The sequence below is a fragment of the Artemia sp. Qi Xiang Cuo genome, chromosome 12, assembly GCF_049724085.1.
Source record: "Artemia sp. Qi Xiang Cuo chromosome 12, ASM4972408v1, whole genome shotgun sequence".
Classification (NCBI taxonomy): Eukaryota; Metazoa; Arthropoda; class Branchiopoda; order Anostraca; family Artemiidae; genus Artemia; species Artemia sp. Qi Xiang Cuo.
The window spans coordinates 53,924,536-53,951,762 of record NC_142805.1 but is presented as its reverse complement, the minus strand read 5'-3'; the positions used below and the strand labels follow the sequence as shown (position 1 = coordinate 53,951,762).

At 34.6% G+C, this 27,227-nt stretch overlaps 1 protein-coding gene across 3 annotated transcripts in view; it reads right to left on the bottom strand.

Moving 5' to 3' along the window:
- Positions 1 to 201: 201 nt before the first annotated feature.
- LOC148946274 (E3 SUMO-protein ligase PIAS1-like) overlaps positions 202 to 27,227 on the bottom strand; it is a 506,129-nt gene continuing 479,103 nt past the window's right edge. For 2 of the 3 annotated variants that reach the window (XM_089098339.1, XM_089098340.1), the window contains exons 2-4: positions 16,758 to 17,559; positions 9,411 to 9,726; positions 202 to 3,036 (exon numbers count right to left, since the gene is read on the bottom strand). In XM_089098339.1, the coding sequence (XP_088954465.1) occupies positions 2,708 to 3,036; positions 9,411 to 9,726; positions 16,758 to 17,546 (1,434 nt within the window). In that variant the 5' untranslated portion in view covers positions 17,547 to 17,559 and the 3' untranslated portion in view covers positions 202 to 2,707. Of the gene's footprint in view, positions 3,182 to 9,410; positions 9,727 to 16,757; positions 17,560 to 27,227 lie in introns of all 3 variants that reach the window. The other variant, XM_089098341.1, reaches the window with a different exon arrangement.

Below are 27,227 nucleotides of genomic sequence, written 5' to 3'. Positions count from 1 at the left end.
GCGCAGCCTATGATTTGGCTTTGATAGAAAAATCTAATAGATCTGATAGATTTGACTATAAAGTTTGGGCTTTGGCCAATGAAAATAGTTTTAACTGAGAACGGATAGTCAACTATGCCTTAAAACCCCTCTCCAATTGAAATCACTGCCTAAGGCTTGGCTGGGCATAGTCAAAGAGCATGTAAAAATACAAAGTAAAGGAGAAAAAGCAAAATCCATTTATTTGAACTTTCAATACAAGAAACATTAACTAATTAGAGATGTCAATAACATAAAAAAAATCATACAAAAAGCTCTTTCAATTAACAAAGCATTCTGCCCATAACTTTTTAGTACATGGTTTGAAAAGTACTGCATTTGAACCACTTCAACTCTATTTATATAAGAATTATAAAGCAGTGGAATTCGAGATAATAGGCTCAGTCAAACGACATGTTTTACTCATCACAGCACTGAAAAATTCTACAGGAATTGCAGATACAATGCTGAAATTTACACCAAATTTTGACCTTAGATTTTGGAAGTAAATAAGTCTTGAAACGAGGTTAAATCTAAGAGGGTTTGCCGTTTTAAGCAACAAAAGATAATTTAAGAGATGAAGTCTTGTCTGTATAAGAAAATAAACATGGAGTGCTCCGTCACTCAACTTCAAGATGCCGTTTGCCAATATTACTTTCTTCCATTTATTCGAAAACCAAAGGTTTCTCCCAAAATCTCTTTTTGTTTCGCAAGAAAACTAACGAAAAAAGAAGGTTCAAAGCCTCTTAGAAACATCCCCAGCTTACCATGCATTTTTTTTTTACCCTATAATTGAAAGGGCACTGAAACCCACTTGCACTAAGGATCAGATCTGCCCGCATATACCCCTAAAGATTAGCCGTTTGTAATATGTCCTAGAGCCAGTCACCACCAGGCCAATTTGATGGTGAACAAACTAAAATGTCCAATAATATGAATTTTTATACCAAAACTAAAATGTTATGAGATCAGATCTCCCTCTCCTTCTCAATGGAATTAATTTTAATTCGTGGCATTATACCAAGGCAGGGTTCCAGGAAAATGTCACCTTGAATTTAAAAACCTTTAATAATGTTCAAAATTCAGAACCCCTCCCCCTAAACCATAACTCTGGAACCATGCCTGACTTGCACTAACAAACAAATGAATCAAACAATTCTAAAAAGGGCTAGGACGCTAAATTTACATAAACGACAAATTCTCGCTTTTTCATAAGAGTGAACCGTCAGGCAAGATTTCGTCGTGAAACACCACGTTTTAAAACTGAATTAGTATCAATCGCCAAAATCTTCTGGTGTCAGAAATGACGAAATCAAGTGTCATACTACCTTATCCAATTGTCCTTCTACCTTATTCTTAACTCTATGGTTCATGACAGGTCGGCAAGCCCTAAAAGTCATCACAGGCAATAAAAAGGGATACTAAGAGAACCCCAAGGGAATTCTAAAGGTGACCAAAATGACTAAAAGGGAGCTCCAAACTGGGCCACAAAAGAAGTTTATCTTGCGGCAACTTTTCATGATTCCTAGATGCTTACAGGGACACATTCGATTGAAGTTAAAAACTATCTTCAAATCTAAATTTTCAATAAAACACTTTTGAAATGAGCTAAATATTACGTTATTACACTTCAAAGACAGTCCATGTCCCATCCTTCCAGGAAAATTTTACTGCTGTTTTCACTTTTCCTATTCAAATATATGTTTCGTTTCACATAAAGAATTACATGTTTCACATCTTTCACATAGCTAAACTTTACATAGTGGTCTTCTTCTATAAAATCAAGTTTCAACACAAGGGTGTATCGATTACCCTTGCAATACACTAGCTTCTTGAATCTCTCTCTCCTCAGCCTCTCCATAAAAGATTAAATATCCGGGATTTTCAAAAGTCTGACTGTAAGCACTGTCAAACACGAAATAACTTCCAACCTCCTCCTTGTAAACAAAAAGAAGAAAAACGAGAACTCGTTCCCAAGAAAGACTGGAAGTAGGAACAGAAAGTGAAATACAAGTCAATAAGTTACCATTATTGTCAGTATATCATAATCAAGAGCAACAATTCCATAGGGTTAAAAATACAGAAAAAGAATAAGGCTCCAGGGCTTTGCTTTTGAGTTTTGTTGGACACACTCACATCAATTCATTTCAATGTGGGAGGGTGGGAGTGAGTTTTAGAAATACTCACAAATAACAAGTAAAATATTTGAGCAGTATAGGAAAATACAAAAAAATTGACAAAATCTTGAGATTTCAGAGCGAGAGGGGGGGGGAAGATTACATATCACACTACAAATTCTCACTCTTTCCAATTAGATTTGTAAATAAGAGTCATATTCTTTTAAATATTTTGCCTGAAGATGTCACTCAAATGGCACCTTTATAAATATTATTCATCATTTTCTAGTTTCTGTTTGAGTTTTTCCCTCTGAGTAAATATATCCAGAATAGGTTGAATCATGCTTAGTTTTACTGGTGTTACTTTATTTAGAATCATTTGTCACTTATTTATGTTTTTATATTTATTTATTATGTATGTTACTCTTGAAAATATGAATACACCAACATTACTGATGTTTGCTTTCTTGATAAGAGATGCAGAGGAACTGAATAAACTTTAGAATACAGACGAAAGAGAAGAAAGATAAAAAACAATTAAAACAGAATTAAGGAAACAATTGAGTACTGGTTTAATCAAGATCTATTATTTCAGGAGAAGATCGACAAGTAGGAGCTGTTGTATCCGAAGATGAAACCGATATAACACTCAAGGACGGGCTACTCGGACACAGATTCCTTTTAAGGGATTCCACAGTTTCCTTTAACTTAAGATCCTCTTTTTCAAAACGTGAAAGTTCACCACCAGCATCGTCACTATCAGAATCATCAATAGATATAACGTCTATAACAACTTTGGCCTTTTTGGCAGGGAAAGAGGCAGAGGAGATGCCATTTGCTTCGTCTATATCCAAAACTTCCTCAGTCCGTTTTGTTGCTGAAGTTTTTGAAAATTCTTTCCCTGTAAGATCGAAAAGATAAAATGTCTAAAACAACTTTGGCCTTTTTCGGAAGGAAAGAGGTGAAGGAAATACCGGTGGAGGGGTCATCGATTTCCGAAACTTCCAAAGTGCGTTTTGCTGATGGATTTTTTGAAAATTCCTTACCTGTAAGATCGAAAAACGTCGTTAAAAATGATTTCCTTCAAATATCTAGGCTTCCATAGAAGATTTTATTTTTAACGAAAAACCTCTCCAGAATAGTACTAATACCATATTTTGTAGCCTAAATTATGGTTCAAAAAATTTGATAAACTAGACTTCTTCAAAATTGACTTTTTGAAACAAAAAAAAAAAAAAAAATTGTACATTTATATGCTCTAGAAATAAGGCTTAGAAAACCAACCAAAAAAGAAAAAAAAACAAATCTTTCTTCAAATTTGACTTTTAGCAATAATAAAAATCGTCAATTAGAAGGTTTTGAAATAGGGCTGAAAAAAGTGACCTATAGAAAAGCAAAAATTCAGTACTTTCTTTAAATATAAACTTTTTCCAATAAAAGGATTCTAAAATAAGCTAAGAAAAATAAAATCTCCTTTATATGTGACATTTTGCAATAATAAAAATAGCTAGTCAGTAATTGGGTTTAAAAATAAGGCAAAAACTGCCTAGGTAAAGAAACAAAAAAAAAGAAAAGGAAAAGAGCTTTTTTCAAATTTGACTTCAGTAACACCAAAAAAAAAAACAGGCAATTATAGGGTATCGAAGTAAGGCTAAGAAAACAGACCAATAAACAAGCAAAAATTCACCATATCTTTTATATTTAGCTTTTTACAATAATAAAAAATAGACAATCATAAGGAGGTAAAAAATACTCACGGTAGTGAGTATTTTAAGTCAAAAAAGACTTAAGGTAGACAATACTTTTTATAACGAGACAGTGAATAGAACTAAAGTAAGTAATGATAGTAATAAATATCAGACATGTTTTTTTAATGTGACTTTATGGACACAATGTGCATCTGATATTTCTTATTGACAAAAACATAACCTTACTCAAGGTTTACACAAGATATTCACCCAAGAGGAACACAGCAATTTCGTCACAGCAATTTAATTACCAATTCAAGCAATTCTAGTTGCTTTGTCAGGCAATCGATTGAGTTGAAAAGAATTCAACTTTTAAGCTTTGTTATCTACACAACAGGAACAGCCATATAAATTGCTGATTAGAATTTAAAAAAAAAAAAAAAAAAAGAGCTGTAGAAGAGACGAACCTGTTTTAATTTAAAGAGAAGTAAAACTCTTCATTGATACAATCATGGATATTACGTTTTTCATCAATTTAAACAACGTAATTACTCTTTCGTTTCACCAGATCAGAAATGAGGCAACTGATAGGTTGAACAAAGGTGTAGGCTCTGTGGATTTATTACTTATCTATATTTTAGCATTTTTATAGCCACTAGGACCACAACAAAAAAATCGTAACGAATAAAAACAAGCATAATCACAGCCACTGATTATAAGCAAACCATGTGCTGTCCAGTGCAGGGCAAACACCTGACAGTCGTTTGGAAAAGGCCTCTTTTATTGCGGTGTTTGTTTTTAAGATTTATTTTGACCTGTGGACTTCTATGAGTGTTTCTTATCTTTTATTCATAATTCTGTACTGAGAACGGTATCGTCTAAAATATTTGACGTGTTCTTTTTTTTCACCAGCTGTGTTTATGATTGTGTTTTCTATACAATTTTTTTTTCATTGTAGTTTTTGTTTTGTATATGAATTTATTAATAGAATCGTTTCTCACAATGTCTTGGAAGCCCTCTTTACAGAAACTTCAATTCTCATGTCAATGTACTAGAGTAGAATATTTTTATTTATAACACATACATAAATAAATCTTACAAAACAGCGCACAAGCCCCGTGGCATCCTTTAGCGCTGAAAATATTGCCAACGAAAATAAACAGCCATTTTCTAACTAAATTCTACAACAATAAAAAATAAAACCCTAATGAACAAAATGCTTAGCATGTCATAAGATATTTCTTCACCAATCTTAGAAAATTTCGCTTGTTGCTGCATTCTCAGACTGATGCTGGAATTGAGTTCCAGATTTTTGGCCCTGTGTGACGGATGCTGAATCCCGCTCTCGATGTCGGGCGAATTTCGCACGAAAAGTCTGAATGATGCGTAGTAGGATAATTATGAAATTGAGAATTAGTTGGAAAAATGCCAGAGAAATTTACAGGTAAATTACTATATTGATAATCGTGACAAATACTAGAGATAGAAATTAAATGAAGTTGGTCCAAGGAAAAAATTCCTGAAGTCCCATATAGGGGTCTAATTGAAGATCTGCAATCAACATTAAAAAGAATCCTCATTGCTTTATTCTGAAGTATTTGGAGAGATACTTTTAGATTACTTTTAGTAAATATCAACATTTCTACATAAAATAATTCAATTATATTTTTGCTTCTTCGTGAATTGTTTTCTCACTTAAACTTATAGTTTTTGTCTGAAACACACAATAATAAAAAGCCTCTAACAAGGCTACGTTTCAGAACGGCAGGATTGGATTAGAAATAGAATTATTGAAATTCCAATGAGAAAATCACTTCAAACAATTTAGTAGCATTAAGCAAAAATAGCTAATCTTTCCAATTATAAAAACAGAAAAAATGTAGCTTTTTTCATGCAACTTTTTCAAAATTTTCATAACAAGTTTTGAAATTCAATTTTTGTTTTTCTTTTACTGGGTTTTATCCCATTCAAAACGCAAGTCCAAAATATTCAAGAATCGACAAACTGTATTCAATTAATTAATTCAATCATTAAGTTAATTAACCATAATCGAAGATTATTAAGAAATTTTACAACTTGACAAAACTTTCCCCTCTATGAGAAAGGTAATACGAGTGAGTGATAATTTTAGAGGCATTAGCTTGGTCTCTGTAGGAAGCTTTTCAACCTCCCATAACCATAAAAGTTCTAAAGAATATTGCGTCATTTGAAGTTTTTTAGAAACTATGTGTATTTTGTGTATTATATGTGTATTATAACATTCTTGAAAAATGGGGCAATGTAGGCACTTCAGAAATTACCAATTAATAGAACTGCTGCAAGGAAAAAGATATCCTCAATTTTGTTTTAAATTGTCATGCTCGTTTTTAAATTACTTAGCATGATGATGCTTTTTAGGATTATTGAGATAAAGTTTTAAAAGAAAAACAGTGTGGTTATAGGAAGGGGAGACTATGTGTCGACCAAATTTTCACTCTTAAATTAATAACCAAAAAGTGCCTGAGTCATCAAACTCCTTTAGTCCTCAGTATTATAGATTATGAACAAGTGTTGGATTCAGCTGATAGAGGAGCTTCAGCGAAGGTCCTATCCTGGTATAGTATATCATATATATCCTAATTAGTGTTATGTACAAAAATAACATTGATTCAGTTAAGGTAGGAAATAATGTTAGTAGCTGGTTATGTATTCAATCAGGACTTAAGCAGGGTTGTGTTTAATCCCGGTTTACGCTCGACAAAGAATCGGGGGGGGGGGAGGGGGATGGAATTAAACGGGAAAGTAAAACTCTCCTAGACTTAGAATATGCTGATGGTTTGAATGTCATAGATGAAAAATGATAGCAAATCGCTTGTAGAGATTTTGCGAGCTCAGGGCGCAAGAATATGTTTGAAAATTAATTTGAAGAAGACGAAATCCCTTAGACTGGGAATAAATAAAGGTAAAGAGATGATGTTGTGTAACAAGAGGATCCATGAAGTGGATAGCTTCATTTACCTAGGTAGTATTATTAGTAGGGAAGGTGGATGTGGTGAAGATATTAAAAGTAGAATAGCCAAGGCCCAGGGTATTTTTCTCAGCTGAAAAAAATTAGAAGAATGGGAAGATAAGTCTGCAAACCAAGATTAGAATATTAGAAGCTACAGCCATGACAATGGTCAAGAATGGTTCTGAAACGTGGTTCTGAAGGGGGATATATTAGATATTTTCCAAAGAAGTTGTATATCGATTCTTTTTGGTACCCGTCAGACTAACCGCATTTCAAACAGCAAACTGCAGAAAAAACTGCGTTCTATGTTTCGCAGATGAAGGATAACAGACTTCCCAAGGTCGTCCTTTTCAGCCAACCATCTAGGGCCAAACAAAACCGTTCGTCCCCGAGTAGCGTGAGAGGTGGTCATAAGGAAGGATTAAATGGAAATTAAAACTTCTTGGGTGGTTGAAAAGGCAAGGTTTTGAATAGATCGAATTGAGGAGGAGCGTAAGGGGCTGTCTTGGTTCAGGCAGCTTGGTGTTTCAGGGAGTTGTTAGTTGTAGCAATTATTTAAAACTTAAAAACAAAAGGAACACGGTTCTAATTATCATACTACCGTCATAATCTTAAAAAAACAGACCTCGTGTAAGGACATTCAAAGTACTTATTTCAGCTTTGTTTTATTAACATCCATTGTTCAGCAGACCTTTGATGAACACAAAACCAATTAGCTCTAACTTGGAATCCCAGGAGGGAGGGGGAGGGAGGGGATAGCCTATGGCTAGCACCGTTTTCATTATTGAAATTTTACGTCAATACTGCAGCTCGTTAAATCGACATTGGCACTGGGACATATCTCAGCTTCTTAAACAACATCAAAACTAACTCTTTTTTTTTTTTTCTAAAAGCCTTTCTATAATCACAGCCCAAAAAGCCCCATTAAAAAGTGTGCTTCAAATTTGGATAGGCATGAGAGGAGTAAATTGGTAGACTTTCTTTTGTATTGTACAGGGAGGAATATGAGGCAGTTTGAAGGCGATTTTATCTCTTGGGTTGATCTCTAGTGCCACTATAGTAGTTGATATAAATTATCCAAAGTCTAGTAGATTATTTTTGTCTTCATGAAACTGATAATTACTTTGAAGTATGTTTGGTTCTGTTTGAGTGGAGAACAATGTCCTCTTTACATGTAAAGATTCACCTAAAAAGTACCACTTTTTGATGCTCAGCATTTGGTTACATAAGCGCACTAATCATGATAAAACTTGTAGATATCGTAAAAGGAATTTCGCAGATACTTATAACCGTTTATTGCAACTTATACCATTGCACACTGCCTTTGGAAAACTTGGCGTTTTTTAGAGCAAAATCAATTAGCATAAGGAAATAACGACTAAAAAGGCAAGATTAGCATCAACTCAGGTCACTTTATCTATCAGTCTTGGTTGAACTTCGTTGAAGTAAGGATGCTATGGGTATTTAATTTTCTTTTTTGTTAGATTTAATGGTCGTATTTTAATGTAAGTTTTTCTTTTATATTTTCATTTGTGCTATGCTGAGAACGGCCCTTGGACATAGGGTCGAAATATTCATTTAAAGTTTATAATTCCACTGTCTTACGAACAAAAAAAAATCCCAATTGTTCTACTTGTTATTTTCTGTTAATGACCACATGCCTAAAGAGTAGATGATACTAATTTTGAAATTATACAGTGTGGTTTCTTATGTTTTATCAACAAGCTGACGCGCGTTGTTGGGCAATCAGCTCCAATATCCCAAGCTTCGTTTTTAAATTAGGCTTTCTATTTCAATCTGTTGCTATCTTTCTTTTTATATATGCGAGTTTGATTTAATATCAACTCTTTGAAAATCCAATTCAGCAAATCTTCAAACTTTCGATATTTTAAATCCTACATCATTGCGAGTTGTTTACACTAGATCTTTTGAAAAAAAATTCTCAATACCATTGTGCTGACAAGAATCACCTTTGTTTGTTGCACTTTGTTTGTTTGGACGCTTTTACTTGTTGCCAACACACAACTAGCTTTCTTTACACTCCATACGCTCCTTTATATCCCCCTTTACTCCTTAGTATGTTTTTGCTACCAACCTCTATTACATTGGGGAAAATTTCAAGACAGGAGGAATTCTGTTGCATTGATAGTTATAATTATTTTATTAGCATTGACCATGAGAATTAGTCACAGAATGCTCGTTTTCAAACGAGCAAAAGTTGGCGTGTTGTCAGTGGCGAATCCAGGGGGAAGGGGGCTCGCCCCCTAGCGTAGTCTGAAGTAGTGTAATTTACTTAATTAAATAAAGTTTGCGTTAATTAAACTTGCTCCTAACCCAAGTTTATCGGATCAACCTATATTGCGCCCCCCCCCAGTTTTTTTTCATCGGAGAAACCTATTTTGCGCCCCTCCCCCCCCCCCCAAAAAAAAATCTTGGATCCGCCCCTGCGTGTTGTATGTCATAAAATACAACCACCCATCAATAAGAACTCGCTATTCCTTTGATAAATAGTGGGTTAGCTCTCACTCTCTTTTTCTCTCTCTCTCTCTCTGTCTATCTCTCTGGATATGTATTTCCAATTTTCCGTTTCAACCTCACCTTTAGCATATTTAGGCTCCCAAGAGCCATCAATACTCATCTCGATTTCAGTACAGTCACTGGGCAACACCGGAGACTTCAAGACTTCTACAAAATACCCATCAATTGCCAAGTCATTATAGAGGATTTTCTTATCACACACTGGACACATCCAAGTGGACTTTTTCTCATTCATTTGTAGAAACAATGATGCATCAAAGCATTGGAGATGAGTACACGCTGAGGATCTGCATGGATACCTAATTCTAAGCTTACCAAGTGGACAGTTAACAGAGACACGAAGAGAGGTCATGGCAATTTCTGAATCCTCATCCTCCTGCAATATTAATTTTTGTTAGTATGAATAAAACTAGTAGAAGTAAGTGCAGAAAGGTAGACAAAGAGAAAAAGGAAGAGACAGAGAGAGAGGGATACATATCGTATTAGTATAAACAATAATCAGCGCAGAAAACATAAATTAGTGCAGAAAAGGCAGAGATGTGGAAAAAAGAGAAAAGAAAGATAGAGAGTTAAAGCAAGAAAAAGAGATAGAGGGAAAGGGAGAGATACAAATCTTCTCAGTATGAATGATACCAACAGAAAAAGGTAGAGACAGGGGCAAAGAAATAGAGAGAGAGAGAGAGGGGGGAGGGGGGAGAGAGAACCCACCAATCATCAAAAGAAATTTGAACTGGGCTTAAAGAATTGGTGTGCAGTTGTATTTCGTGAAATGCGACATGTCAACGTATTCCTCATTTGAAAACGAGCCTTTTATTACTAATTCTTGTTGATCTAATTCTATGACCAAACATGTAAAAACCTAGCTAGAAGAAACTGACTCGTGATATTTCTCACTTTTCGAAAAATCTAAAAACTAGGACTTTATTGAAAGTGAGCCCGAGTTTTTTTTTTAGAAAATTAAAACTGTGTGCTAAAACTTTCTGTTATCACTGGTTAACTGTTGAAAACTAATAAGATCCTTGCAAATCAGTCTTTTACTTAATCTGTAATTTTGCAAATCAGTCTTTTGCAAATCAGTCTAGGCTACTTAATCTACCAAGTACATAAAGATGAGAACATTATTTGCCCCCTGGCTCCATCTTAGGTCTATTTGTACCTACAAACCGGAATTTTTTGTAATTTCTACGACTTTTCTTTTGGTTGTTATACAAGTATTAAGATTTTTTTTGTTGCATAAATGTTTATCACCCAATATTATTTACACCTGAACGTAGAGCAATACAACAATCAATTGGTTGGTACAACCATCATGTTCAGTGGGGCATTTAACAAATATAGGCTAGTCATAATATCTAACAATTACATAATAAAAGTGGTATTTTGGAATTCGAATAAAATAAGGATTCTGCTGATGTATCAATAGTCAACTTAAGGGATAAATGTAACAGAATAGGATAGCCTAATTGGTATTTCTAAAAAGACGATTTTGTAGGTAAGTCAACCACCTAACTAATTAAACTGTTTAATCTTTAATGATTTTAACAATATAATAATTAATACATAACTTAGATTTATGACAGTATTTTTCTTTTGCAGCAATCAGGTAAGTTACAGTTTCTAGAGCGCTTTTGATGATATTTCTTACCCAGTTTTCTACTGATTTTTCACATACGCAAGGCCGTACCCAGGGGGAGGGGAGTAAGAACCCCTCCCCCTGAAATGTTTGTCTGACTAGTAAAACGTAATAAAAATGGATATAAACAAATTTTTTACGCCTTTTTTAGTTTTTTTTTGTGCAACCTCCCCCCCCCCCGAAAAAAATCCTTAGGTAAAACACCCCCCCAAAAAAATCCTGGGTACTGCCTTGTACTTATATTTCTTATTTTTGAACTTGTGCCCGCTAAGCGTAAAACTACATAGCTGCATATGGAGGTCTTTTTCTCTAAGAAATAAGTTCCTATGTTCTCCTAATTCTTAAGACATACATGGCTGAGAAAGTTTCCACTAAACCAATTTAAAGAATTTGATTTCATTTTTTATTTCCTTGGTACTTCAAACATTTTTCCTCTCTTAAGAAAATATCCAATCTGTGGGGTAAATTTTGCTTTCAGTAAAGCACTAGTTTTCAGAATTCTAAAAATAACGAGAAATATCACGAATTAATTTATTTGAGCTAGTATTTTAGATTTCTCAAGAAATATCTGAAGCAATAATTTTGTTTATTTTAAATTTCAACTTTGCTGTTTACTGCTGTAAGTAAAATTCTTTAAATTATTCTCACTTTAAGGTTCATGTTTTCTTTGCAAGTTTTTGGTATATTAGGCCTACAGTTTTAGTGTCTCTTTTCTTTTCGTTTTCAAAATCCCTCCTGCTTTCCCCTCAGTGGGACCAGTGTCTTTATATTTCGAAACTAATAACTGTCTTTAAGTTCCGCCAACACGTCAAAACAAACGAATTAAAAAACTTTAGGCTACTAAATAAAACTTTTTACCATTATCTAACATCTGCCCTGCCGTTTTGGAGGGTTTCCTTCCATAACAAAGCCGCTTTCTTTCTAATCAAATGGTTTGAATGTTTAAACACAAGAATACAATGTTGCTATTTTACAGAATTAAGGTTCAACTTTATTCAAATACCAATTTTTTTTTTTAATTTGTATTGAATTTTTTTGAGAGTGGAAAAAAGACATTGATATATCTGTAAAAGGACAACTTTCCAACTTTTAAAGCAAGTTTAGCTAATTATCTTAGTAACATTCACAAGTATTGTCGTATACCCATAGTGCATTTTTACTATTTCTCATCAAATCAACAACAACGCAACAACAAAATGTTATTACCAGACTAATCAAATGCTACAAACATGAGGAATTACAAATAAACAAAAGGAATTCTCCCATCTCACGTTGTTAAAACACACCATTTACACTTTATTCGAAACAATATGAATATTGTACAGTGGTTTATTATTTGTCAGAACAACAAAAAGAATAAAAATTAATAACAATAATAATAAATATTACAACAAAACAAAAGAACGACTATAGTTTTGAATTACAAACTACTTGTAACATTTTAAAGCACAATTTATTTGTCAAAGCCTTTTCTTTTTTGTTTCAAAACAATATATAGTAAATTTCGAAAATTAGAATGTTTTAAAGCAATCTGTTTAGTTTGTCAAAGCAGTATTTTGAATTGAAGATTCAATTAATGATAAATATGGATAATATTTAAGCACACTAGATTGAAGAAATTGGATTAATAACTTAAAATATAACAATATTGACTTTAGAGAATCTTAACAATTGTTGATTTTCCTTGTTATGGTGGTATGTAGCAAACTATTTGAAATATGTTTTGTGTTGCGTAAAGCACAAATAACCCTTTTGGTCTTTGAAGGGTTTAGATTGGCAGCAGCCCTTCTCCTGTTTGTGGTAATTTCTGTTTGTTTGAAACCTGACTTGATAATTCATTTTAATTTCTGTTCATTTTAGGATTCATTTATTCACCTGTAGCAGTACCTTTCTCTAAGCAGTACTTTTTCTCTAAGTTATATGAGAAAGTGGTACATGCCCAGTTAAGTTATTATATTGAAAAGAATAAAATTCTAATGGAGAATCAATTTGGGTTCAGAAAAGGGCTATCTACGGATATAGCAGTTCTGAAATTGGTTGATTGGATTAGTGATGCATTTGAAGCTGGTCTCATACCCGCAGCTGTATTTTTTTGGGATATGAAAAAAGCGTTCGATACGGTGGACCACTCAGAGCTTATTCAAGCTCTTGACTCAATTGGGGTGAAGGGTTCAAGTTTGGAGTGGTTTTCATCGTATCTACACAATCGGTATCAGATAGTTCAGAATGGGTCATTTTTATCTTAAAAAATGGAAACAGAGTGCGGGGTCACACAAGGGTCAATCCTGGGACCCCTACTTTTCATTATTTTCATTGATCGAGTGAAACACTACCTGTCAGAGGCTGGTGTCATCCTGTTTGCAGATGACACTTTGGTCTTTCTGGCAGCGCCTTCACTTGATGTTTTATATAATAAAATTCATAATGCAATTTCTGAATTTCTAACTTTTTCTCAGCAAAATATGTTAACCCTAAACTTTTCTACAACTTTGTTCATGATATTTTCTAGACCTTCGTCTAGTGCTGGAAATGACCATATCACGGTTCAAGAAAATGTGATAAAGAGAGTAGCAACAATGAAGTATTTGGGGTGTTTAATTGATGAAAATGTGTCGTGGAAAAACCATTCAAGTGCATAGCTGAAAAATTAAGCAGAGGCCTTGGGGTGATGCGAACAATTAAAAATATTATCCCAAAAAAGATCCTGAAAATGATTTATTTTTCAATATTTTACCCATATATTAGCTACGGGTGCTCTATATGGGCAAGTAATTTTGTAACATGTTTCAAAAGAGTACAAACACTTCAGAATAGAGCTGTAAAATTATTATCTGAATTTGATGATTCTGATGAGGTTCCTGCTCATGAGCATTTTAAAAAGAATAATTTAATGGATGTATCCCAAATTCGAGATTACTAAGTTGCAATTTTCTCGTACAAATATTTGAATTACCTCCTCGCACCTGCATTTTGATAATCTTTTTACTTTTAATAGAGACCGTCATGATCATAATACAAGAAAAACTGATAACTTAACTTATGAGTTTAGGAGCACCACTCGGGCATCTTTTGTGATTCACCATTATGGTCCCCATGTTTGGAATATATTGCCCGAATGTGAAAAATGCGCCTAGTCTTCCGGCTTTCAAGTCACGGGCAAAGAAGTTTCTTTTATCTCGTGAGTGAATTTGGTGTCAAGCTCACTCCAGGTTGTCATTCTATTTAAGTTATTTCCCCGATTTACTTTGCTTTTTTTTTGTTTTTTTTTCTATCTACTTCTTGTCTTTTCCTCTTTCTCTCTTTTTTCCTTTATTCCTTCATCAGATGAGTTTCTTGTGTGTTGAGTAGCAAGGTATGAACGTTGTTTTAATTAGCTGAGAGTGATAACCTCGCTTGCCCTCTCAAGCTTATTGTCTTTCTTGGCAGACGAAAAGCGAATAGTGTTTCTTTTCTTTTAAATTCTGTTCATTTTGGTTCAAGCTACGTAATAACAATATGTCAGCTTGTTTTAGGTCATAAGATTACTATTTACTTCCAATGGGAAAAAAATTTCTTGTTGGAATTTTTCTTTTTAACTCGTTTTTGTTTTTAATCCATATAGTGTTACGGTACTTTTTATTAATTGTAGGAGCATTTTTAATGTTTTTTTTTCAAGTTTTTCTGCTTAAAAACTAAAATATAGGATAATAGAATACTCAAATTTAGAAAAAATTTGGATATTCGTTCAAAATAGTTGATCAGCTATAGTTTTGAGGAATAATTTTTTACATTAACCTTCCTGCCAAATTTGTGATGGATAGGGAGGTTTTTTCTTCCTAAGAATTGAAAACCTGCATAATCTTTGGTTTTCTATACAGTTTAAGCCATCCTAACTGCTATGCCGTAGAGACTCTTGAATATACCTGGATATTAAGACACCATTTCATAAAAAAAGGGTCTTTTCAGTTTCTCTTTATTTGTAACTGTTTACTTGTTTAAACAAATGTGTAAAGATCATTTATATAAAAGAGTTCTGTATTGTTGTCTAAAATAAAACAGACGTCACCTAACGCAACTAATTTTTTCCCTATTGGAGCTACATCTGACTTAGAAAACCTCTACACAATCCTTGCTGCCCGTATTCTTCTTAGACTTCCTGTCCGTATGGCAGCTACTAAAACCATTTCAAGCTGAAATAGAAGGTAATAACCTATACACTGTACATTACCTGGCAAATTACCACCAACATAAAGGTTCAAATTTAAATTTACAAGTTATCCCAAACCATTTTGGGACTGATAAAAGCCAGAGCAATGACAAAACAGCTAAAAACGCACGCCTTTCTTCCATATATCCACAGGTCCATCTCCTTAGTCGAACACTGACTGAAACTTAGACGTATATCACACATCTCGCAGTGATTTTTACCGTCTCCCTTTAAGACAATGAATTAGATCATCCTGCATCATCACAGGAGTGGTGACTAAACCACAATGCATTCACTTGCAAAATACTCAAAATGTCGGGATGTTACCCACACTTTCCTCTTGGCAGATTTTTCTAAAATTTAGATGATCCAATAAGCCATTAACTATTTTCGACATAACACCTTTAAATTAGGTGTTGTTTTCTTAAACCGCACTGCCCTTCTAAGACGAACAAATAAACTTTCAAATGGGGATAAATCTATTTATTTAGACAGTGAAAAAACAGGCACAAAAGTCCAGATATTTCGGTCACATATACAGCGACCGTCTTCAGCAGAAATACTAAAATAATAAAATTGAAACTAGCATATTTATAGCAATTTTATATATATGCTATAACACAATGCAGCAGCAGCAGTCTACACCAACTGCTAATGTTCAAGGATGACACATTTTTTTCTGGGATAAATTAGTTTTCCATACTTTTACGTCTCTAAATCAGTAAAACTTCTCATTTAGCAATCAGATCCAATCGATCGCTTTAATAAAGTATTTTATCTTGTCTTATTCCTTTCCTTCACCAAAATTTATCAGTCAACCCATCATTTGATTTTTTTCAACCCAAGGGTCCTTGGAATTAGTTGTTCACACAGTGTCAAAACATATTAGTTTTCATTTAGAACAACACCTAAAAAATTATATGAATGTGTTTTTACATGACTTATGCGTCTTTTTAATGATACTTCCTGCTTCAAACTGTGCGTTTTTGCATGCAGGTCAATGGTTTGCATAGCACAGGTAACAATCTCCTGATTTTTGCCATTGGCTGGGAGTGCCATGCATGGCTGGGGGCAGATAATCCAACATTCCTCATGTCTAGATGTCCCTAGGAACTCGTTTGGATCTAGTTTGACCCTGGCTGAGCTTACAGAGTCACGGCGCTGATCCCCATCCCAACCCATTAATAAGTAACACCAGGACTCGAACACGAGCCCCAAAGGACATAGGACTGCAAATCCAGCATGTCAACCACTCAGATGGGACATATATAAAAAAGAATCAATTCCCTTTTCTTGAAACAGAAATTTAAGCAATTAAAGTTGAAAAATAAATTCAACATAGGTTTACAATTTCAAAGTCACGGGTGGAGTCTGCAGAAAAAAAACTGCAGCCAAAATATTTTGAAACAGGGCCTTCACAGTCAATTTGGAGTTGTAAAAATAAATATTCTTAAAAGCAAAGCTAATGTCAAATTTTGAAGCCCAATTTTTCTTAAGAAACTGAATGATTTAATATATTTTGTATTATTGGTCTGAACGGGACCAGTGAGTTGTTGAGAACCAGCCATTAATAAATTGTAACCTTTACCTTTAATTTGTTCTTGATCATGTCTTTGGTAAACTCCATAGGTCTTCTTCCTTTCCTTTGCAGCCTTCTTAACAAGTCTTGAGATGTAAGTTTTCTGACCAAATAGATGCTAAAAACAAAGGATCTTCCATAATCCTGAAGCCAGGAGACCTCGAAAGCATTAGAAGCATTCAAAGAGAGTTTACAATAATTTGTTATATCAACTGGTCGTGAGGGTCTTTTGGGCTCAACTCCAGGTTTGTTGAATGTAGGTATTGGATTAGGCAACTGAACAAAAGTGTTGTTAATAAAGACAGTGCAACGTAATGGAAAATAGTCATCTTGTTCACTGGTAACCTCAAGCAAAGCAAATCGCAATTGTATCTTTACATCAGGGTTCTTTGAAGATACCTCAGAAGACTGAAATGGAGTAAGATGAAATACAGACTGGTTAACATTCATTTCCCCTTCCCGTTCAGGAATCAAACTACTTGGCTTCACTATCTCTGCAAGTACATCATAAAAAGGGTTTTTCTTTAGCCTAACATCAGGATGAAGGGGAATAGAAGAGCCAGATTCTTTATAACTAACAAAACCAGTGTCTGGATTAAACTTTCTTCCATGTTGCTCTTCACCAATGCTTATTATCTTTTGGCTTATTAATGGTTTGTTCATCTTTGCCAAAGCAATAGCCCTCGACATTAATTCTTGCTTGCGTCCAGCCTTTGGTTTTCCAGCAAATGTGAGTAGTGTAGTCAGTTCAGATATTCTATAATCCTTGATGATATCAATCAGTTGTTTCTCAGACATTTTGGGACTCTACCTGGAAAAAAAAAATAATTACAAACTGCATCAAAATCTGTGGATGACCTTATGGTCATTGAAACTTGCTATATAAATTCAATGAGCAGCCCTATGAGCATCCTTGACAACATTGTGCAAGATGCCTCACATTCTGAAATGAAAGTCCATGATAATATCAATCTGTTTCCTCAAATCCCCGCCCCCTTTTCTTAATCCTATCCCTCAAGAAGATTTTGGGTCCTCCTTTGAATTAATTGACAGTAAAATTTTTTTCTAATTTAAAGCAGGGTTTCCATGTTAATAATATCATCCATTAAGGTAATGCATCTATCTCCCTCTTTAAGCTTCTAAATAAACTTGGCATCCCCATTTCTTATTCTTCACGGATTTATTCTACCTTTGTCTGCTGTCATTTAAAATATACTTTGTCCAGTTTGGCACACTGGCATTTCTAGGGAAGAGGCATATAATATACTATCTATACAAAAAGGACCTTGCAAATAATTTTCAAAGAAGATTAAGTCCCATGCTCTCTCCTTCAAAAAAAGCTAGGTCAGAAACGCTCGAGCGTATGAGAGGTATGTTGCGCCTTCATTTATAAAAAAAAAAAAAAAAAAAAAAAAAAAAAAAAATGCAATGACAACCCCTCAAACAAAACACATTTTTCCCAAAAGACACTCCCCACCCAGATTCCAACCTCCTTAGCTGTTTCCCGGCCTGTTTCTACCACCAGATATAGACAAATGTTTGCCCCCTACATTACAGAAAAATAAGCAAAACATCCCACTAGTTTTCCTTTTCTTATTACTTGGTACAGATATTACCCATGCTTTGTACTCGTTTGCTCGTTTTTTTCCTTCCCTTTTAATGTCCCTTTAAAATATTTTTTGTATTTATACACAATCTTCTTCTATTTATACACAAATTTTCTATTGAGGTTTACTCATCTTCTTCTTCTTCTATTTAACAGCAGGTGGGCTTTTCAGTGATACTATTTAGCCCTTTTCCTTTTGTTTCACTCTGTGGGCTACACAGCTGCTAGCTTGATTGCCTCATATTTATTAGATAATTTCAGATATCTTCCAGTAGATATTTCGACTCTAGGAGTTCAATTATGAGATGATAGATGTCGATTTCTATGCTCTGTGTGCCGGTATAGTTGGCTAGGCTCTTGGCTGATAGAGAGATTTTGTGGTGTTTGAAGCATTTTAACAGTTTACAAAGCAAGGTATGTTAAGCTAATACAGGAGTGGGTTGGGGGAAGTCTTTTTCGCACAGATGTGGCTTATGACTTTATGTATAATTGGCTCATGTGTTTCTCTGGAGAGATTATTTGCAAAATTATTCCAGTATTTATATTTAGCATCTATTATAGTCCTTTTTAGATTAGATTCTACTTGTAAATTTTTTAAATATGTAGTAGGTGATTGTTTTTTTTATGAATTCTGTCCTAGCTGCCTTTTTTATCCTCCATTTATTTAGGCACTCATTTGTCCACCATGCTTTAGGAATGTGTTTAGGGAAGTTTTTCTTGGGTTTTGTCCTGGGAATAGCAAGATTAGCTGTATTTATTAGTAAAGATGTCAAGACTTCAGCATGTGTGTCAACTGTTGTGTTTGAAATGCATGAATTTTGGGTGAAACTTGTAATTTCATCATTTAGCTTATTTTGGAACATAGACCAATTTGCTTTAGTGTTGATATATTTGGAGGTATGTGATGGAGTTTCAGCAGGTTCATTTAGTGAGCAAACTATAGCAAAGAGGTCAGTACACAGACTATCAATTTTATTTATATAAATTTTATTCAAAATATTTAATGACACAATTTGTAGGTCAATTGTAGAGAATCTGCCACTTTTGGGGTTGAAATATGTATTCAGGTTTGGAGGGGTAGCAGCAGCTAATTCATTATTATCTGAAGTCATATGCTCAATCAATTTACCAGCTTTATTTGCTGGTTTATTTCCCCACAAAAGGCTGTGGGCATTGAAATCTCCACAAATAATGATATTTTTTAACATATTAGAATTATTTATATAATTAAAGAAATCCATGGCATCTGTAGTTTTGCCATTGGGGTTATAAAAGCTATTTATGTAGGTTTTTATATTATTCAGCCAAACACTAATACAAATTGTATCAACACCATGTATCAAATTAAGAAAGTTGATGCCAAATAATTGTATTTTGTCATTGATTATCAAAGCTACCCCACCTTCTTTTGTATCTTAAGATCTTTCCTTTCTACGTTTAGTGAATCCCAGATCCTTGTTTTGTTGTGTTTGGGTTAAATGAGTTTCCTGGAGGCAAGCAATATCAATGGATTTATTATCCATAAAAGATATTAGTTCATTTAGCTTATTTTCTGTGAGTGATCTTACGTTCCACTGGAGTATTGCTATGTGTTGTGTTGTTGATTTATTTTTCATATGACTTTGTATCAATGTTCAGCTTTGTTAAAAGTAAAGCAAGATCTTTTTTGCTTGAATGAGCATATCATCAGGGATGTAGATTTTTGCCAATTCTGCGATGATTTTTGTTTTCTGTAGTTTATGTATGTTAATGGCCTGAACTGCATTACAGTTTAGAATGAATAGGCATATATTTGGGGATTGCATGTTTGGTTGTGCATCCTGTTTGTCAGTTAAGGGATTAATTCCTGGTAGTGTTTCTGGTTTGTTTCTTCTTGGGAGGGGGCCCAGGCTGACCTCATCTCACCGGACAAGGAGGCTTGTTAACTTGGTGATTCCTTTGGATAGGGATGTGAGCGAGGGGGCTTAGAGGATGGTGTTTTATCCGGGGGACTTGAGGCAGGGGGGGCGTTTGACAGGGGGGTTTTGGTTGGTTTCATTACTGGCTTTATTTGGTATTGTTGGGCAGCATTTGCTTCCATTGCTGTCAAGGGGTATGGGATGGCCTTCTCTGTAGCTATTTAGAGTGTTAGTGCTCTTTTCTTATATGCAGGGCATAGTGATTTGTTGGTTGATTCATGTGGACCTTTGCAATTGATGCATGTAGGCTGAGTGTTGTTGCAAGTTGTCAACTTTTTAGGTTGGAATGCTTTACAATTACTACACTCTAGAAGAATTTCATTGCATTTGTTTGTTGTGTGTCCCAGTTTGAGACACTTCTGACAATGGATAGGCTTTGGTTTGTATTCCTTGTGTGGTTTTATTTGCCCAAATAGGAATAGCTCTTCTGGGATGTTAATTTTTTCCTTCAGTGTAAATAAGAAGGATCTACTTGTTTTTAGGCCATTAGAGTTAGGTTTACCAAGTTGGGTAACATCTTCAACTGGGATTGTGTTTCCAGCCCTATCTGAGAGCCCTTCTTTTAACTCCTGAATAGGTATTTCTGGGGGAATATTATAAACTACTATTTTTGTTGGGGATTGTTTTGGGTTCCATTTAAATGCATTAATTGGGGTATTCAGAAGGGATTTTAGGTTGATTATCGTGTCTGGTGATTTCTGATCTTAGACAGCTATTAGCAGAGATCCATCACGGTGAATATTAAGAGATAACATTGTTTTAGCAATTTGATAAATGCAACTATTATTGTAGTAATCAGTTTTATTTCGAGGGATGCAAAAGAGATAATTTCAAAGTGAATTCCTAAATTTTTAAAGAGATGATCATGTTCAGGGAAAGGGGACATGGTTCTGGGTGGGGATATTTTTTCTCTTCTTTTGGAGCTTCAAGAAAGTACCTTTTAAAACCCATTATCATAATTTATAGTGACATTGGCCTCTACACTGATCATTGTCCTATTCTCAGAACTGGAGCTATCATATGAACTTTGAGATAGTGCGCTTGACCAGCCAGGATGGGTTTCAGTTTCACTGGTATTTGGGGTGGGATCTGGGGGGCTTTTTTTGGAGGACTTCTAATCATTGCCTATTGGAAAAGGCTTTAAACTAAAACAATAAAGGATAATACAATGATAGCAAACCGTCTGCTCTGTACAATGGGTAAACTTCAGGATCAAGAGAAACACCAATGTTTTGCCCTGAGGATGATTTGAGCAGGATTGGTTCGGTACAACTACTGATTAATTGAGATAATAGTTCACCAGAAATTTATTTTAAATTTCTTAGAATGTTGCTGCTGTTCTTCTTGACAACAACATGTCTTCTTCTTCTTCTTCTAATTCACAGCAGGCGGGCTATTCAGTTGATACTATTTAGCCCTTTTCCTTTTGCTTCACTCTGTGGGCAACAGAGCTACTGGCTTGGTTGTCTCTTATTTATTAGATATTCTCAGATATCTTTCGGTAGATCTTTCGACTCAAGGAGTTCAAATATAAAATGATAGATATCAATTTATGTGCTCTGTGTGCAGGAATAGTTGGCTAGGCTCTTGGCTGATAGTGAGATTTTGTGGTGTTTGAAGCATTTTAACAGTTTACAAAGATAGGTATGTTGTGCAGACGTCAGCATATTACATTCAAATAGGCAATGGCCAATTGTTTCATTATTAATATTACAATGCCTGCAAAGAGAGGACAGGGGAATTGAAACACTTGAATTAGAAAACTTATATAGGAATGCAAAAAGATTTAGTCCATTTGTTCCAGAACGAATTCTATGATAAATTTTAGAAAGATACTTATTGGGAAAGGGGTAAAGGATAGGATTAATCTTATTAAAATTAATATCTGATAGCCTCCATCGGTAAATATCTCTTATCGGGATTGGTCTCCCACTTGGCTGGTCAATATTTATAGCATTTTTTGCTATTTCATCAACCTGATGATTACCACTCATGCCAGAGTGGCTAGGAATATACTGAAAATAAGCTTTTATGCCACTTGCAGCAAGATTATCTATAATACTGAGACAATGATAAGTGTCAATGTCCAACTTATACTGAGGAGCTGAGGCCAGCAACTCAAGGCTTGATAAAGAGTCGGAACATATGATAATATTATTTGAATTTGCAATCAAAGGTTGGTTTTCCTTAAGGTGTTCTAATGCCATGATTATGGCATTTGACTCAGCAGACATTATAGATAAATTATTATATAATCTCTCGCCCATTGCAATTTTCAGGTGAGGAAGGAAAGCACCTTTTGCAACCTTCTCATTCATTTTTAACCCATCAACAAATATTTGGAAGTGATTTTTATAGGTAATTGTATTAAGTTCTGCAAATTTTTTCTGGACAAAAGCAATGGGGGTTAAATCTTTATTCCACTTTGAGAAGTAAGTATTTATTATGGGACTTGACCAATTCCATGGCGGGGATTGGGGGAAAGTGGGTGCAATAGACTTTGCTGGTATGGGGAACTTCTTCTGAATATTGGCATACTCATCTGCAATGACTCTATACATAGCTGTATTTCTTAACTAATTATGTAGTGTGTGTGAGCTATTTGATTCAATTTTTGTAAGATGTTTTGTCAAGAGAAAGCTACGTCTCTCCCTTATTGTTGTTAATCCACTCTCCATACGCAGAAACTTGGTGATTGTGGGTTTCCTAAGACCAAATATGAGATGTATTATATAATTTTGTGTTGTTTCAATTTTTGCATCTGGGTCTTTGCACATGCACCATAGACGATGAGCCCATAGTAAATATGGGGTCTTATATGTGATTTATAAAACTGGAGTAAGGTTTTCTCCTTACAACCCCAGGGTGTGGAAAGGAGTCTTTTTAGTATATTTGTTTTTCTATAGCATATTTTTATTGTGTTTGAAATGTGGAGGTGGAAATTAAGTTTTTGGTCAAGCATGAGACCTAGGTAATTAATATGATTATCTTCTGGAATAGTTGATTTATTTATAGTTAGTTTTGCATTAACACGGTTTCACTTTCGGTGAAACTGGATTAATTTTGACTCGGTAGGTGCAATGCGTAAATCTGAATGTTGAGAGAGTTTTTTAAGTTGGAAAAGTGACTTTTGCAGATCTGACTGTGCTATTTCAAAGGTGTTGACAGATGAACAGAGCACCACATCGTCAGCATATCGTAGATTTGTGTGGGGAATGTTCATGTCCAAGAGATATAGGGCGAACAGGAGGCAACTGAGAACTGCTCCCTAGGGCATGCCTTTGGTTGTTATCTTTTGGAGTGAAGAGACTGAACCAACAAAAATGATTAAACTTTGCTCTTCTATGAAGGATTTTATAAAAGATACTAACTTAGGGGATACACCAAGGTTGGCTAGTTTGTTTATAAGGATTTGGTGGTTCAAATTGCCATATGCCCCTTCAAAATCTAGGAAAGCTGCAACTAGGACATTATTTTTTGAGAAAGATTCATTGATTGCATTTGTTAGCAAAATGAAAGCATCTGTTCAGGAGTGGTGTTTCCAGAATCCAGTTTGAGTGTGAGGGATCATATTATTTTTTTTCAACAAACCAGAGGAGTCTGTGATAGATCATTTTCTCCATTATTTTCCCCATCACAGGAGTAATCATTATGGGCCTATAGGACTCAGGGTTATCTTTGGGTTTATTTTTCTTTAGGATTGGTGGAGGGACAAACATTTCCATATATTGGGGAACATAGAAGATTCCCAAGCGTGATTATAACAATTTAGCAGTTCTTGTTTGTATGAAGGGGTGAGATTCTTTATCCATGTAGAGTTTATATTGTCATAGCTGCCGCTAGTTTTGGTCCTAATATGATGTATTGCATTATTCATTTCCTGGATTGAAAATGGGCTAGTTATATACTCGGATCCTGGGCGTGGTTGGTAACTTGGGTTCATAGGAATTGGGGACATTTTGCTCTGATTATTTGATGTTAGCTTATTAACAAAAAGAGTTGCAAATAGCTTAGCTTTTTCATTGTCATAATGGGTATTGTTATGTATAAGCTCATACAGGAGTATGTTGGGGGAAGTCTTTTTCCCACAGATGTGGCTTATGACATTATGTATAATTGGCTCATGTGTTTCTCTGGAGAGATTATTTGCAAAATTATTCCAGTATTTATATTTAGCATCTATTATAGTCCTTTTTAGATTAGATTATGCTTGTAATTTTTAAAATATGTAGTAGGTGATGGTTTTTTTATGAATTCTGTCCTAGCTGCCTTTTTTATTCTCCATTTATTTAGGCACTCATTTGTCCACCATGCTTTAGGAATGTGTTTAGGGAATGTTTTCTTAGGTGTTGTCCTGGGGATAGCATGAATAGCTGTATTTATTAGTAAAGATGTCAAGACTTCAGCATGTGTGTCAACTGTTGTGTTTGAAATGCATGAATTTTGGGTGAAACTTGTAATTTCATCATTTAGCTTATTTTGGAACATAGACCAATTTACTTTAGTGTTGATATATTTAGAGGTATGTAATAGTTTCAGCAGGTTCATTTAGGGAGCAAACTATAGCAAAGTGGTCAGTACATAGACTACCAATTTTATTTATATAAATTTTATTCAAAACATTTAAAGACACAATTTGTAGGTCAATTGTGGAGAATCTGCCACTTTTGGGGTTGAAATATGTATTCATGTTTGGAGGGGTAGCAACAGCTAATTTATTATTATTTGAAGTCATAAGCTCAATGAATTTACCAGCTTTATTTGCTGGTTTATTCCCCCACAAAAGGTTGTGGGCATTGAAATCTCCACAAATAATGATATTTTTTAACATATTAGAATTATTTATATAATTAAAGAAATCCATGGCATCTGTAGTTTGACCATTAGGGTTATAAAAGCCTATTATGTAGTTTTTTATATTATTCAGCCAAACACTGATACCAATTGCATCAACATCATTTGCAAAATCTGGAAAATAGATGCCACAGAATTTTATATTATTTTTAACTAATAAAGCTACCCCACCTCCTTTTCTCTCTGATGATCTATCCTTTCTCAGGATAGTATATCCCAGAGACTTAATTTGTTGATTTTGGGTTAAATGAGTTTCCTGGAGGCAAGCAATATTAATAGAATTATTATTCCTAAAAGATATTAGTTCATTTAACTTATTTTCTGTGAGTGATCTTACATTCCACTGGAGTATTGATATGTGTTTTGTAGTTGATTTATTTTTCATATGACTGTGTATCAATGTTCAGCTTTGTTAAAAGTAAAGCAAGATCTTTTTTTGCTTGAATGAGCATATCATCAGGGATGTAGATTTTTGCCAATTCTGCAATGATTTTGGTTTTTTGTAGTTGATGTATGTTCATGGCCTGAACTGCATTAGGCCTACAGTTTAGAATGAATAAGCATATATTTGGGGATTGCATGTTTGGTTGTGCATCCTGTTTGTCAGTTAAGAGATTAATTCCTGGTAGTGTTTCTGGTTTGTTTCTTCTTGGGAGGGGGGGGGAGGGGGGCCAGGCTGACCTCCTCTCACCGGACAAGGAGGCTTGTTGACTTGGTGATTCCTTCTGATCGGGATGTGAGCGAGGGGGCTTAGAAAATGGTGTTTTATACGGGGGACTTGATGCATTGGGGGCGTTTGACTTGGGGGTTTTGGTTGGTTTCATTACAGGCTTTATTTGGTATTGTTGAGCAGCATTTGCTTCCATTGCTACAAAGGGGTATGGGATGGCCTTCTCTGTTGCTATTTGGAGTGTTCGAGCTCTTTTCTTATATGCAGGGCATAGTGATTTATTTGTAGATTCGTGTGGGCCTTTGCAATTGATGTATGTAGGCTGAGTGTTGTTGCAAGTTGTCAACTCTTTAGGATGGAATGCTTTACAATTACTACACTCTAGGAGAATTTCATTCTATTTGTTTGTTGTGTGTCCCAGTTTGAGACACTTCTGACACTGGATAGGCTTAGGTTTGTATTCCTTGTGTGGTTTGATTTGCCCAAATAGGAATAATTTTTCTGGGATATTAATTTTTCTCTTCAGTGTAAATAAGAAGGATCTACTTGTTTTTAGGCCATTAGAGTTAGGTTTGCCAAGTTGGGTAACATCTTCAACTGGGATTGTATTGCCAGTCCTATCTGAGAGCCCTTCTTTTAACTCCTGAATGAATATCTCTGGTGGAACATTATAAACTACTATTTTTGTTGGTGATTGTTTTGGGTTCCATTTAGATGCATTAATTGGGGTATTCAGAAGGGATTTTAGGTTAATTATTGTGTCTGCTGATTTCTGATCTTGGACAGATATTAGTAGATATCCATCCCTGTAAATATTAAAAGAGAACATTGATTTTATAAATTTGAAAAATACAACTCTTATTTCACTAATCTTTTCTAATTTACAGATGGTAGTAGGAGTAATTCTAAGGTAAATTCCTAAGTTTTGGGAGGGAGGATCTTGGGCAGGGAGAGGGGAAATGCTTTTGATTGGGGAGATTTTTTTCTTTTTTTTAGAACTTCTAGAAAGGACCTATTGAAACCCATTATCATTATTTATGGTGACATTAGCCCCTACACTTATCATTGTCCTATTCTCAGAATTTGAGCTATCATTTGAACTTTGAGATAGTCAGCTTGACCAGCCAAGATGGGTATCAGTTTCATTGTTATTTGAGGTGGGATCTGGGGGGACTTTTTTTTGGAGGACTTCTAATCATTGCCTATTGGAAAAAGCTTGAAACAAAAACAAAACTAAAACAAGAAGGGATAATAGAATGATATTAAGCCGCCTGCACTAAACTATGAGGAGGAGAAACATCACAGTATAGCCCTGAGGATGAATTGAGCAGGATTGGTTCGGTACAACTGCTGATTAATTGAGATAAAATTCACAAGAAAATTTATTTTAA